Source organism: Perognathus longimembris, chromosome 17 (assembly GCF_023159225.1).
Source record: "Perognathus longimembris pacificus isolate PPM17 chromosome 17, ASM2315922v1, whole genome shotgun sequence".
NCBI classification, from domain to species: domain Eukaryota; kingdom Metazoa; phylum Chordata; class Mammalia; order Rodentia; family Heteromyidae; genus Perognathus; species Perognathus longimembris.
In genome coordinates this window covers 44051873-44064469 of record NC_063177.1, presented here as the reverse complement: position 1 = coordinate 44064469, position 12597 = coordinate 44051873, and the positions used below count along the sequence as shown (strand labels likewise).

At 36.0% G+C, this 12597-nt stretch overlaps 1 protein-coding gene across 10 annotated transcripts in view; it reads right to left on the bottom strand.

Moving 5' to 3' along the window:
* The window catches only part of Tanc2 (tetratricopeptide repeat, ankyrin repeat and coiled-coil containing 2), a 251669-nt gene that overhangs the window by 84700 nt on the left and 154372 nt on the right, over window positions 1-12597 (bottom strand). For all 10 annotated transcript variants that reach the window (XM_048367307.1, XM_048367308.1, XM_048367309.1 and 7 more), the window contains one exon: window positions 7481-7606. In XM_048367307.1, the coding sequence (XP_048223264.1) occupies window positions 7481-7606 (126 nt within the window). The remainder of the gene's footprint in view (window positions 1-7480; window positions 7607-12597) is intronic.

The following is a 12597-nucleotide window of genomic DNA, read 5'->3' as shown; positions in this document are numbered from 1 at the left end:
ATTATAAAATTATCTCAACTCTCGTATGTATCTGGAAACTTCTTAACAAAACATTGTGAGTAGGTGATGGGGTATTACAATAGGGCATGCAAATAAGACAAGCTTTTAAAAACACTTTCTTCAAGGGATATAAGAACTACTCTAACTCCAGAGCAGCCATCTCTTCAATGTAGTTATGCTTATGGCAACAAATGAATTCTTTCTAGGAAATATTCTCTGTGAGCTCATCACTAATTATAATTATACACTCAAATTTACAGAAGAAACTTAACTTTTTTTTTGGCCAGTGCTGGTGCTTGAACTCAGGGCTTGAGCACAGTCCCTGGCTTCTTTTTGCTCAAGGCTAGCACTCTACCACTTGAGCCACAGTGCCACTTTTGGCTTTTTCTATACATGTGGTATGGAGGAATTGAACCCCGGGCTTCATGTATACAAGCCAAGCACTCTACCACTAGGCCATATTCCCAGCCTGAAACTTAACTTTTTAAAAGACAAAGAATAAAGTTAAAAATGCAAACAAATTACATTAAGAATTAAAAGACCTGCCTGATGATATGTGAATATAAACAACTGCAAGAGGGCAGAAGGGAAGGGGGAACAAGAAAGCTCTAAATGAATTTTGACTAAAGCATATTTATTCAGAGAAAACAACCATGAATCATTTAAAGAAATCAGTCACAGGACTGGCAGAAGAAAGGGTATGTGTAATACAGCCAAGGTCTGGTACAAATAAAAGCACAGTTGTATTTGCTGGCATTCTTTCACACTGACTACAAAGTCTAGCCTGAAAGCACCTCTATTCCGCAGAGCAAAATATAATTTTGGGCTCATTCTTAGGGCTCATGTCACTCACACTATTGTCTACACAAAACAGAAGAAAAATACATGTGCTTCAGACAAAACCTGAGATGCCAAGAGAAGTTTTTTTTGTTTTTGTTTTTTGTTTTTTAAAGCTCATTCCTATTCCCTATCCCCTCTTTGGTGGTAGGGTCATACTACATAGCCCAGATGATCCAAACTTTCAATCTTCCTGCCTTAGCCTCCCAACTGGCTGGGATTATAGCAATGTACCACTATGCCTGGTTTATTTGCTCTTAAAAAGTATTTAAACAAGGTAAAGGCCACTTGTCTACCCAGTTTTTCTAAAACGGCCCATTCTTCTGTTGCTTATTCTTGGTACTCAGGAATAGGAGTAATGGAGGCAGCTATTACTATCCTAGGAAAAGACTTTTGGAAGAAGGCCAAACAATTTGAATTAGGTCATACAAAACAATGTAAATGAAGTTGTCTGGTAAATTTTCACTGAACCTCAATTTCAAAAGACAGACTAATAGCTTTTACAGCTATCTAAGAGGTGGTGGTTTCCAATTGTATTTTGAATTCAGATTTCATTCCTAAACTCTGCACAGGATCTCTTAACAATTCACAAAAGCCTCAGCACTAGTATCTCACACCTGTAATCCTAGCTATTCAAGGGGCTGAGATTTGAGGATTGTGGGTTGAAGCCAGCTTAGGCAGGAAACTTTATGAGACTCTTATCTCCAATAACCTACTCAGAAAAGGTCAGAAGTGGTTTGTGGCCCAAATGGTAGAGTGCTAGACTTGAGCAAAAGTAACTAAGGGACAGAACCCAGGCTCCGAGTCTAAGCCCCAGGACCACAAAACAACAACAACAAGGCCCCCAAACAAACAAAAAGAAACAAAAACAAACAAATAATTCACAAGAGCCATATACTGGGATATTCAATAAAAGCTGCAAATTTAAAATGCGTAAACCAGTTATTTCACTCATCTTAACCTGGTCTTCCTTTTCATTTGAATACATAGTAAAGTATCATCATCTGTCTGAATTTTCAAGAAAGAAGACTTAATCCAAGGCTTTGTCTAGAACTTCTTCTTCCTTATTTGTTACAATTAATTTGTTACTCTGCTAATCAATTACCTTTTTTGGGTGTGTATCTGAGATACAGACATGGTTATGTATCCTGGTTTGGCCTCAAACTCACGCTGTTTTAGCCTCCTGAGTGCTGGGATACAGTTGTGCATCACATACCCAGTATAGCAATGACTTTTAAAAGAATATCTCTCAGATAACATCCCTTTTCTTTTTCCATTCTAGTGCTACTTATAGGAGGCTGAAACCTTAGAGAAGCTTCTCTATCATTCTAAGGCTTTACATTATTTGTAATATACAATTAAATCAAGAAATTTATGGTTAATCTTCACTTCAAACCCTAATGAATACTCAATGAATTATAAGACATATAATTTAGGTTTTCAGCATCTTTTAGTTTTTTGGAGTCAGCTTGCTAGGAAGGTGTAATACCACTTAAGCTGGAACTCCAGTGCCCTTTAGTTATTATTTTTTGCTTTAGTTATTTTTTTAGGTAGGTCCTTATAGTTGTCCAGTGCAGGGCTCAAGAGTGTGATCTCCCTACTGATGGCCTTCCATGTAATTGGGATAATAAGCACAAGCTACCACGCGCAGCTTATTGCTTGAGATGGGGGTCTCACTAATTTTTTGTGAAGGCTGGCCTTGAACTGTGGTTTTCCCTATATCTGGATCCCAAGTAGCTGGGAATATAGGTATTAAGTCATTTAGCCTGGCCAATGTCTTGTATTTGTATTTACTTTAACTAGGCTTTTAACAATAACCTATTATTTCTCACATCCCTTCCGTGTTTAGCTACCGTGTGTGCATGTGTGTGTGTGTATTATACAATCATGTCCATCCCTACATTTACACCCTCATACTTTATCAACTCACTCTATCTTATTCAACCTTATAACTTGTCCTCATAGTTCTTGCCATAACCTATTTATACTTACTAATAATATATGAAAAAGTTAATATGGATTCTCTATTCTCACTTTCAAGGAAGTGTGTTACAGATTTGGTTCTGGTAGGACAGAAAGACTAAAGGAAAAGAGTTACAGAATGTACAGAATATACACTCTGATCTTTGAAAATTACAGCTCTGTACTGATAACAAAAGGAAATGAATCATTTGTCACCTTTCAGGGACACATTTCTGTTTACAGGCTAGTGTTATAAACAAGAAGCCATTAAATAAGATAGAGGAGGAAAAAAACCACATTATTTTTGAGCTCCATGCATATCATGCAAGAGGCCTGAATTCTGGCCAAGGTACTGACAATTGATGAATAGTATTTTGTATGGGAAGATGGGGGAAGAGAGCAAATGTGCCTTTGAGTTGGATTTTTATTTTAGACTACCTTTTTATCTTTCTTTTAGAAAAGTTACTGAGGTGACTGGATCCACATCCATTCTGTTGTTGGTGGTGGTGGTCATGGGGCTTGAACTCTGGGCAGTGTCCCTGAGCTCTTCAGCTCAAGGCTAGTGCTTTACCATTTGACCACAGCACCACTTTTGTTTTTCTGGTGGTTAATTGGAGATAAGGATCTCATGGACTTTTGTGCCTGGGCTGGCTTTGAATCGTGATCCTCAGATCTCAGCCTCCTGTGTAGCCAGGATTACAGGTGTGAGCCACCAATGCCCAGCTCCACATTTATTTTGTATCTAATGTATTTATAAGACTGGAAGCAAAGTCAGCATACAACAGACATATCTGCACACCCAATTTAGCTGCATCACAACAGTGAAGCTATGGAATCAGTCTAGGTGCTCATTATCCAATGAACAAATAAAGAAAATGGAACATAGTATATAGACATAACAGAGTATTCAGTTCTAAAAAGAGTAAAATCATCTGGGCACCAGTGGCTCATACTTGAAATCTAGCTATTCAGGAGGGTGGTTGCCGAGAACTGTGGTTTCAAGCCATCTTGGGGGCAGGAAAGTTGGCAAGACTACAGATCTCTAATTAACCACCCAAAAAAGCTGGAAGTTAAGCTGTGGGTCAAGTGGTAGAGTGCTAACCTTGAGCAAAAAGAAGCCAGGGACAGTGCTCACAATTGGAGTTCAAGCCTCAGGACTGGCAAACAAACAAACAAAAAACTTACAAATACTTTTTTTTTTTTTTTTTTTTGGCCAGTCCTGGGCCTTGGACTCAGGGCCTGAGCACTGTCCCTGGCTTCTTCCCGCTCAAGGCTAGCATTCTGCCACTTGAGCCACAGCGCCGCTTCTGGCCGTTTTCTGCATATGTGGTGCTGGGGAATCGAACCTAGGGCCTCGTGTATCCGAGGCAGGCACTCTTGCCACTAGGCTATATCCCCAGCCCTACAAATACTTTTAAAAGAGAGAAAATCAGGACAGCAGTCTTAGAAAGGTATTTTCATTGCTCCACCCCTAAATGGAAGCTTAAAATGGTTTTTATGTCACCTGATCAAATAAATATTCCTGCTTTCCATAAGTATATTATACTAAATAAACAGTATAAGACAAGTTAAAAGAACAGAAAATATGAAGATGGCTTGAAACATTATTTTACTTTACTGCATTTAAAATATTTTCAGTGACTTTACAGAGCTAGAATTTCTCTGATGTTGTATTCCTGACTTTGCTTAAATAGTATATTGTTTAACACAGAGGTCAATAAAAGATTATGGAGTTTATAGATTCTTAAAGTTTATTACTCTCTTGTAAGTCTTATGGGAAGTGTGTGTGTGTGTGTGTGTGTGTGTGTGTGTGTGCGCGCGCGTGCACGCCAGTACTGGGGCTTGAACTCGGGGCCTCATACTCTTCCTTGGCTTTTGCACTAAAGGCTTGTGCTCTACCACTTGAGTCACACCTTCACTTCCTTAGGGAAGAACTTTCTGTGTATTAGCTACTATTTTTGTTTTAAACTGGAAGGTAAGACTGGTTTATATAAAAGTCATGTGGTGTGTGCAAAGCTCCTTAACAAATAATGATGTTTAAAATAATCACAATCAGACTACTCAAAAGAAAGTACAGACTAGTTTCCAGAGACTCTCAAAGACATTCAATGTAGGTACTACATAAGCAATTTTTCATGTACTTTGCAGAAGAAACTGGTTGTGGGTGAAGGAAACAACCTCAGACAACAAAAACCTTACAATTTATCCATCTAATATTTATATTGGAAGTTTCATATATGTAAACAGCTCTGCATTTTTAATCTATGTATGAAGGAGAAAATTTAATCTTACATCTAAAAATGAAATATGAATAATGAGATAGAGACTGATGGAAACATTCCCTTGTAGCTATAAGAGCCAGCTGGGCAATAATGAAGATGACTAAGCAACCTCTGGGATATGTGACTCAGTGGCTAATGCAAGAACATTTGGCTTAATGACATGCATCTTAGTCAGCCTCATAAAGAATTTATTGTTTCAAAAAAACTAGGGGATTTACAAATAGTGGGAAGCATTGATTTTATTTGATTAAAAATTAAACTCATTGCTTTGACAAAGCCAAGTTAGCTGCGGCAGGACAATTTCACATAAATTCTGCCAATGAATCAGACTATCTTTTACACATATACCCTCAATCCTATTATCTAATAAGACACTAATTAACTAAACACAAAGCCTCTGAATGTCATTATGCAATGAGATATTTTAAAAGTCCAAGAGGAACCAACATATAGTGGAGAATGAAGCTTTAATTAGCAATGTGCAATCTCTTCTAGCAGAACAGTATGATTATAATTTAGCAATATGTAGAGTAGGTTCTTATCATTAATACTTTGTTGTTAATTTACCATAAGTAGCCATTACTTGAAGTCACCATGCTAGCATTTGCTCTGTGTATTTTAACTCCTACTGGTTTTCTTTGTATGTGTCATTATAATACATATTACATTTACCCATAAAAACCAATGACTTCTGTTTGTTTCAAAGGCAGCAAACATAGTTTGCCTTTTCTATAGAATGACATCCTGTAAGACTGTCACCCAAAGAGTAAGAAGTTTCAGGAAGATAATTTCTAGCATAACTCAACATTAACATGATATGATCAGATTAAAAGCAGAACTTTCAAGTAGTTCTAAGATTTTGAGTTTAAAAACTTTAATAAAGTTAAATTAATTCAACTTAGTATCCATCAAAGATATTACTGCTATACTTTGGGATAGCAAAGGAACTTAGAATATAGTTAGATAGCTACATATACTTTTCCATAGTACACAACCTTTCTATAACTACTTCAGCATTAAAGCTCAAGCTCTGGAATAGTTGACAGCTAATAATCTGCTAACTTTTTTCAAAGAGATCATGGACAGTACACTTAAGTGACCTCCTTTGCAGTGTTGGTCTGAGTTTCTGGAAATATCAATTTTGAGAGAACATTATTCAAGGCAGCTGTTTTGGAGTTGTTTTTTTTTTTAAAGGACATTTTACTAATGAAGCAAATGTTAATGTTCATATCCCACTTGAATATCCAAACTCTACCTCGGATGCTAGCTCAATTTCTGCTTCAGTAGTCAAAAGACTACTATTCTTAGGGACAAACAGTTCAGGTACTATGAAAATAATTGTTAAATGAACTATTTTATACTCTTAAACTATGCTCACAAACAGCTTTCAACAATCTCTTAAAATACACTTTTTTGCATTTCTGTAAACTATAATCCTGAGGCATAACATTTATTTTCAATGACAATGGCAACTTCTAACTAGTGGCATTAAAAGTATTGTTTGGGGAGTCTTGAGGGTTCTCAAAATATGTTTTGGAGGTGCTCAAAGCCAAAATTATTTTTATAGTACTCAGAGGTTATTTCCTTTTCCCACTATCATTTTCTCAGTGTGGAATTTCCTATACCTTACAAAATGTCAAAATGTGATGAATGGGTCTACTGTCGTCCTAAACAATGATTATAAATATTCTAACAATCTGTATTAGTTAACAAATCAATTCTCATATTTAACAATTAAAACCTAGCTTTTGATATATTAATTTTAATTTCTAATATAAGTATAAATTTAAGTTACATTTTTAGGGTCCTCAGGGTTTTTTTTTAGCGCCACACAAAATAAAAACAAGTCTGGAACTTACAACTGAGTATAATTGTGTACTAGACCTTTGGTTCCAGCATGTATAAAGCTAATGGCAGTTGGATTATAACTTCAAGACCAGTCTAGGCTAAAAATTAAAAATTAAAAGGATACTGTCTGAAACTACAAAAATAAAAGTTCTTCAAGTTACTAGAAATGGCCATTAGAATAAAAATGAATGAAGCTGCTACTGCAAAATAGATGAATATTAGCACAAAGTCACCTGCAATATAGCTAGAAGTTGGCCAAAGACACTTCTGAAAAACCTTAGAATCTTGAAAAGATCATTTCTTTGGTTGCTACAAGCATATTACATGTTTTCTTTAAGAATTTCAGAGAATTGCTTCCAATTAGTGGTAATTACAGCATTTCTATGATGAGTACAATCTATTGGTGGAGTTAGCTAGTTACATTATAAAATAAATCATCTCACTTCTTAAAGGGAGGTCTGAATAAATCTAGAAATAGAAAAAGGGAGGTTTTTGACATCTGCCCATTTAGTTTACATACAGGCCTCCTACAGCCCTTCTTTCATTCTGACCTCTTAAATCCTGCTGTGTGCGTACACCGGCCATACTCTGTCTTGGCATTCGAAGAGAAGTCCTCAGAGGTGTGTGTCTTTGTTCATCCAGGTAAGCAAGATCCTCCAGGTGGGCAGAGCTGGTGGCTGACAAAGCAAAACAATTTATAGTTAGAAAATGTAAGTTTAGAAAACTTCTTTGACATATTCTGTATCTCTCAAACTTCAGAATCAAGGCTTATTCCAGTACAAAATACATATGTAAAATATATTAATTATTTTAGGTCTTTGGAAGCACTGTTTAAAAAAAGCTTAAAATATTTCACTTGCTACTTTATGACAGGACATCACAAATACTTGCTAGGAGGTTCTATAACCTTAAACAGAGGAATATCCATCTGTTGAATAGGAAAGTCCTATTAAAACAAACAAACAAGCAAACTAAACAAATATAAAAATCTCATATCATAAAGTGGTACATAATGGTAAAAAATATTTGAGATTTGATGTGAAAAACAATCCAGTAGTTTAGAATGTCATTTTGCTCCTCAATGCCTAAATCATAAAAGCTGCAATGAAAGGAATGTTTTTTGTCACTTAAAACTTAACTCAATGCGATCTCTATCAAAATTCTTCGCAGAAGACATTGTACTATCTAACTTCAAACTATACTACAAAGCTGTAGTAACACAACGTAGTATTACATACAAACAGACAGATATATCAAAGGCACAGACTGTGAGCCTAGGAGGAAATTCACACATTTAAATCTTTTTTTTTTTTTTTTTTTTGGCCAGTCGTGGGCCTTGGACTCAGGGCCTGAGCACTGTCCCTGGCTTCTTCCTGCTCAAGGCTAGCACTCTGCCACTTGAGCCACAGCGCCGCTTCTGGCCGTTTTCTGTATATGTGGTGCTGGGGAATCGAACCTAGGGCCTCGTGTATCCGAGGCAGGCACTCTTGCCACTAGGCTATATCCCCAGCCCCCACACATTTAAATCTTGATGAAGTACTAAGAATATACACTGCTATTGCCTATCTATCTATCTATCTATCTATCTATCTATCTATCTATCTATCTATCTATCTATCTATCTATGTTTTATTCAGCTTTGCTCATGTATCTGTCTTCTCTTGATGATTGTAATAGGTTCTCAAGAAAAAGAGGCAATGTTGGATTCATTTTAGATCCATCACTTCAGAATAGATCAGTGTCCTACAAATAGTGCTCAGCATAAAAATGGATTCTAGACTTGTTTTATTTAGTTATTGTTTTGCTTTATTAATGCTTAACAGACATCAGTGAAGTAACATGCAGGGTATCCTTTGGATATTCTTACTCTTTTATCTTTTCCTATAGCATATAGCATTCTCTATCATTTTATATAATTTATTATGTTTATTTTCTCAGCCTATGTAATGTAAGCTTCATAATGCCATATGGGAATTTTTGTTCTGCTAATTAGTAGTAAGTGATTTGAACATGGGAACAAACTCACTAAGTTCTTCCTTTTTTTTTTTTTTGTTGTTGTTGGTCATGGGGCTTGAACTCAGGGCCTGGGCATTGTCCCTGAGCTCTTTCCATCAAGGCTAGCGCTTTACCACTTTGCGCCACAGCACCTCTTGAGCTCGCGAACTTCTTGAGCTAATGACTGTAATACATATACAATGAATTCCAGCCATACTTAAGCAGTACAAATTCACTTTTGTCTTATGAGGAAATTTGAAGGAGTTGGCTGTAGTGATAATGCCTGGAGCACCACAATCTTATACAAAAAGAGAAATGACAACTCTATAGAAACACATATATTGCCACGTTGTAATGACACTCTTATTGTGGAATTGTAGGTTAACTTAATGTTGTAATACTTATAGGACTGTCATGTTTCTGCTGCACTACTCTGCTAGACAAATTTTATAATATTTAATGAATACCTACCAGGTAAGAGATAAGTAAATTCAGATGAATTGAGGAAATAGAAAAACAAATCTGCAATTAAAATATTTAGGTAATAGGAAATGCTTAAAAGGAGATTAATAAAATCAGTCTCTAAAAAGCTTTATCTTTTTTAAGAGGACTGTAAGCTTATAAAATGTGCCCCGGCTCATACGTAAGGTCTGCCCTTGGCAATGTGACTGCCCCTGGCTGATGAAACATGAGGCTCAGGAAGAGCACCTCCCACCTTAGTTGCATGAGGGTATAAAGACCCTCCTGAGAGAGAGTTCAGGTGTCATTTTCCTATCCTCTGTGGGAACTTGTCCTTGCCAGCCCTGCTGGCAATAAACTCTTTTACTCTACATGACTTCAGCTATGGTCTGTGGTTCTTCTGGGATAATTTTCCTTTCAAGGACAAGGGGTATTAGAAAATTTTTTTTTTTTTTTGAGATTTGTATCAGATTGGAATAGCTAAGGACCACTCGGAGAATGTAACTAACACATTTAAAAAGTGAATTTAAAAGTATAAAAGTGGGCAGAAAACAAACTGATATACATTTTTTGGAATAAAAGTTACATTTATTGAATTCTGTTGCAGCAAATTACTTACAATCAAATAAAGGCTATTTTTTATATTAACCAACTTTTCTGTCTGTAAGTATGTAAGTTACTTACTAATTACTCAGTGAATGCTATTATCTTTTTTTTTCATTTTTTCCCCTTTGTTGTCTAAGTGAAGTACAGAGGGGTTACAGTTTCATATAAGAGAGTGAGTACATTTCTTGTTCAACTTGTTACCTCCTCCCTCATTTCCCCCTTCCCCTCTCCCCATTTTTCTCTCCCCCCAAGACAAACTGATATACATTTAAGAAGTTAGTTTAAATATATCTGACAGACATTTAAAAATTTAAAATATACAAGTGGGCAGAAAACAAACTGATATACATTTAAGAAGTTAGTTTAAATGTATCACAAGTGTGTAGAAAATAATCTAGTGGACATTTAGTATAAAGCATTTCAGTATATTAAGTTTGGTGCCAGTTTTCACTATTACTTCTTTTGTCAGTTATCACGACTGCAAATAAATTATAGTAGCACATTGTCATTGGGGTTGTCCAGATAAGGAAGTCTAGAATGACACTTTTGTTGGCCACTGACAGGGCAAAAAGTCACGGTGCTTTATGTATACCCTTGGCTATTTAGAAGTAAACATTTTGACTGCTCAAACACCTATTTTTTATTTTTTGTAAGAGCTGTACTATGGGTTCTGATTAGATTCATTTAAAATACCCTATAATCCCATTCTGCATTTACCTGATTCTTCAGATCCTTTTCTTAGGAAGATGCATAGCTTCAAGTATTAACAAGTAGATGGTGAGAGATTATATTTTTAACTGACTTTTGTTGTTTCCCAGATAGACCCTGTATTCTCACACAAAGCACTGATGACAGCTGTTACAACATTTCCTGCTTCCCACATCCCTCAAATTCATTGTCAATCTCACTTTAAAGCATCAAGGATGACCATAACCAGCCTACTCTGATTAATTATTGCCATGTAACCGCAAGTCCACAATGGCCTTCCTTTCAGCACACAGGCTTAGAAGAAAACATGCAACAGAAATTTACAGTATGAAAGCAAGAGAAACTCATAGCTTAAAGCTTTTCATATTTTACAATTTAAAGGTGTATGAAATATAAATTTATATCCAGAAAACTGAGATACTTCAGGAAAACCCCAATCTTTAATGTAGTAATCTTTATCCTCAGTCACATTATTACTGGAGTTGTAAATAATACTATACTCTTAACGTGAAATATGGAACATTTATTTGGTGCAATAAAGTCTAACTAATAATTTGTTTTAATCTTTGTTTTTAGAAGTATATAGATGGGTACATTTGATCAATATATTTATACTTATAATATGGTTAATAATATATATATTATTTTAAGATTCTTTGCACATAATATATGTTACAAATGAGAAAAATATTGGGAACAAAACATAAATATTTCTTTACAAACATTGGCATATATTCTGACTCTACTGTTCTTGCAAGAAACAAAAGCCAGGAAGTCCAAGGGTTGGAAGCCTGGCAGAGCAAGTTCTTAGTATGTGATAAGAGGCCCTGGGGTTCAACACTCAGCATGAAAATGGGAGGGAAAAAAAAATCAAACCATGAGTCCATTCTTTTTCTCTCTCTTTTTTTTTTTTTGTTGTTGGTTGTGAGGCTTGGGCACTGTCCCTGAGCAATTTTTGCTCAAGGCTAGTGCTCTACCACTTTGAGCCACAGCTCCACCTCTGGTTTTCTGGTGGTTAATTGGAGATAAATGTCTCATGGACTTTCCTGCCCCGGCTGGCTTTGAATTGCGATCTGGGGGAATCTTAGCTTCCTGAGTAGCTAGGAGGGCTGGCGTGAGCCTCGAGTACCCAGATTCTTTCTTTTTAAAAATCAAGTGTCTTGATCTTATTGATAATGCAGACAGTTATTATTTATTAGAGTTCTATTCAGAAGCAGCCTTAAGGATTTTAAAATATCCCTAGACACTTTCCCATACAGGCTGAAAGTGGTCCTATAATGATGTCAAACGCTTAGACTTCCCAAAGTCAGGAGAAATCCTAACACGGCAAGGCTCCCTTAACAATTATTTCCCAAGGTTTTAAAAGTGATTTCAATAGTATTTTAGCTTTTTTTTTTTTTTTTAAATTCAAGACCTCAAGCCTTGTCCTGTTAGCTTGGTTGGCACTATACTACTTGAGCCATGGTTCCAGCCTAGGTTTTTTGTTTTTTTTTTTTTTGGTGCTAGTACTGGGGCTTGAACTCAGGACATGAGAGCTGTCCTTTAACTTTTTTGTTCAAGACTAGTGTTCTATCATTTGGGCTGCATTTCCACTTCTGGCTTTTTGGTGACTAATTAGAGATGAGAGTCTGACACACTTTCCTCCCAAGGCTGGTTTCTAACTGTGATCTTAAGATCCAAGTAGCTAGGATTTCAGATGTGAGCCACTGACAGCATGGCACATTATTACTTAGGCTAGGCCTCTACCATCAGCATTTGCTGATTAATTGGAGATAAGATCTTAATATATAAATTATGTTTTGTATTTTCATATAGACACATGCATTATATGTATGTATATGAAGAATCTAAAGAAATATCCATCTTTGGAAAGAAGTAACAGGTTAGACTTATATTTTTA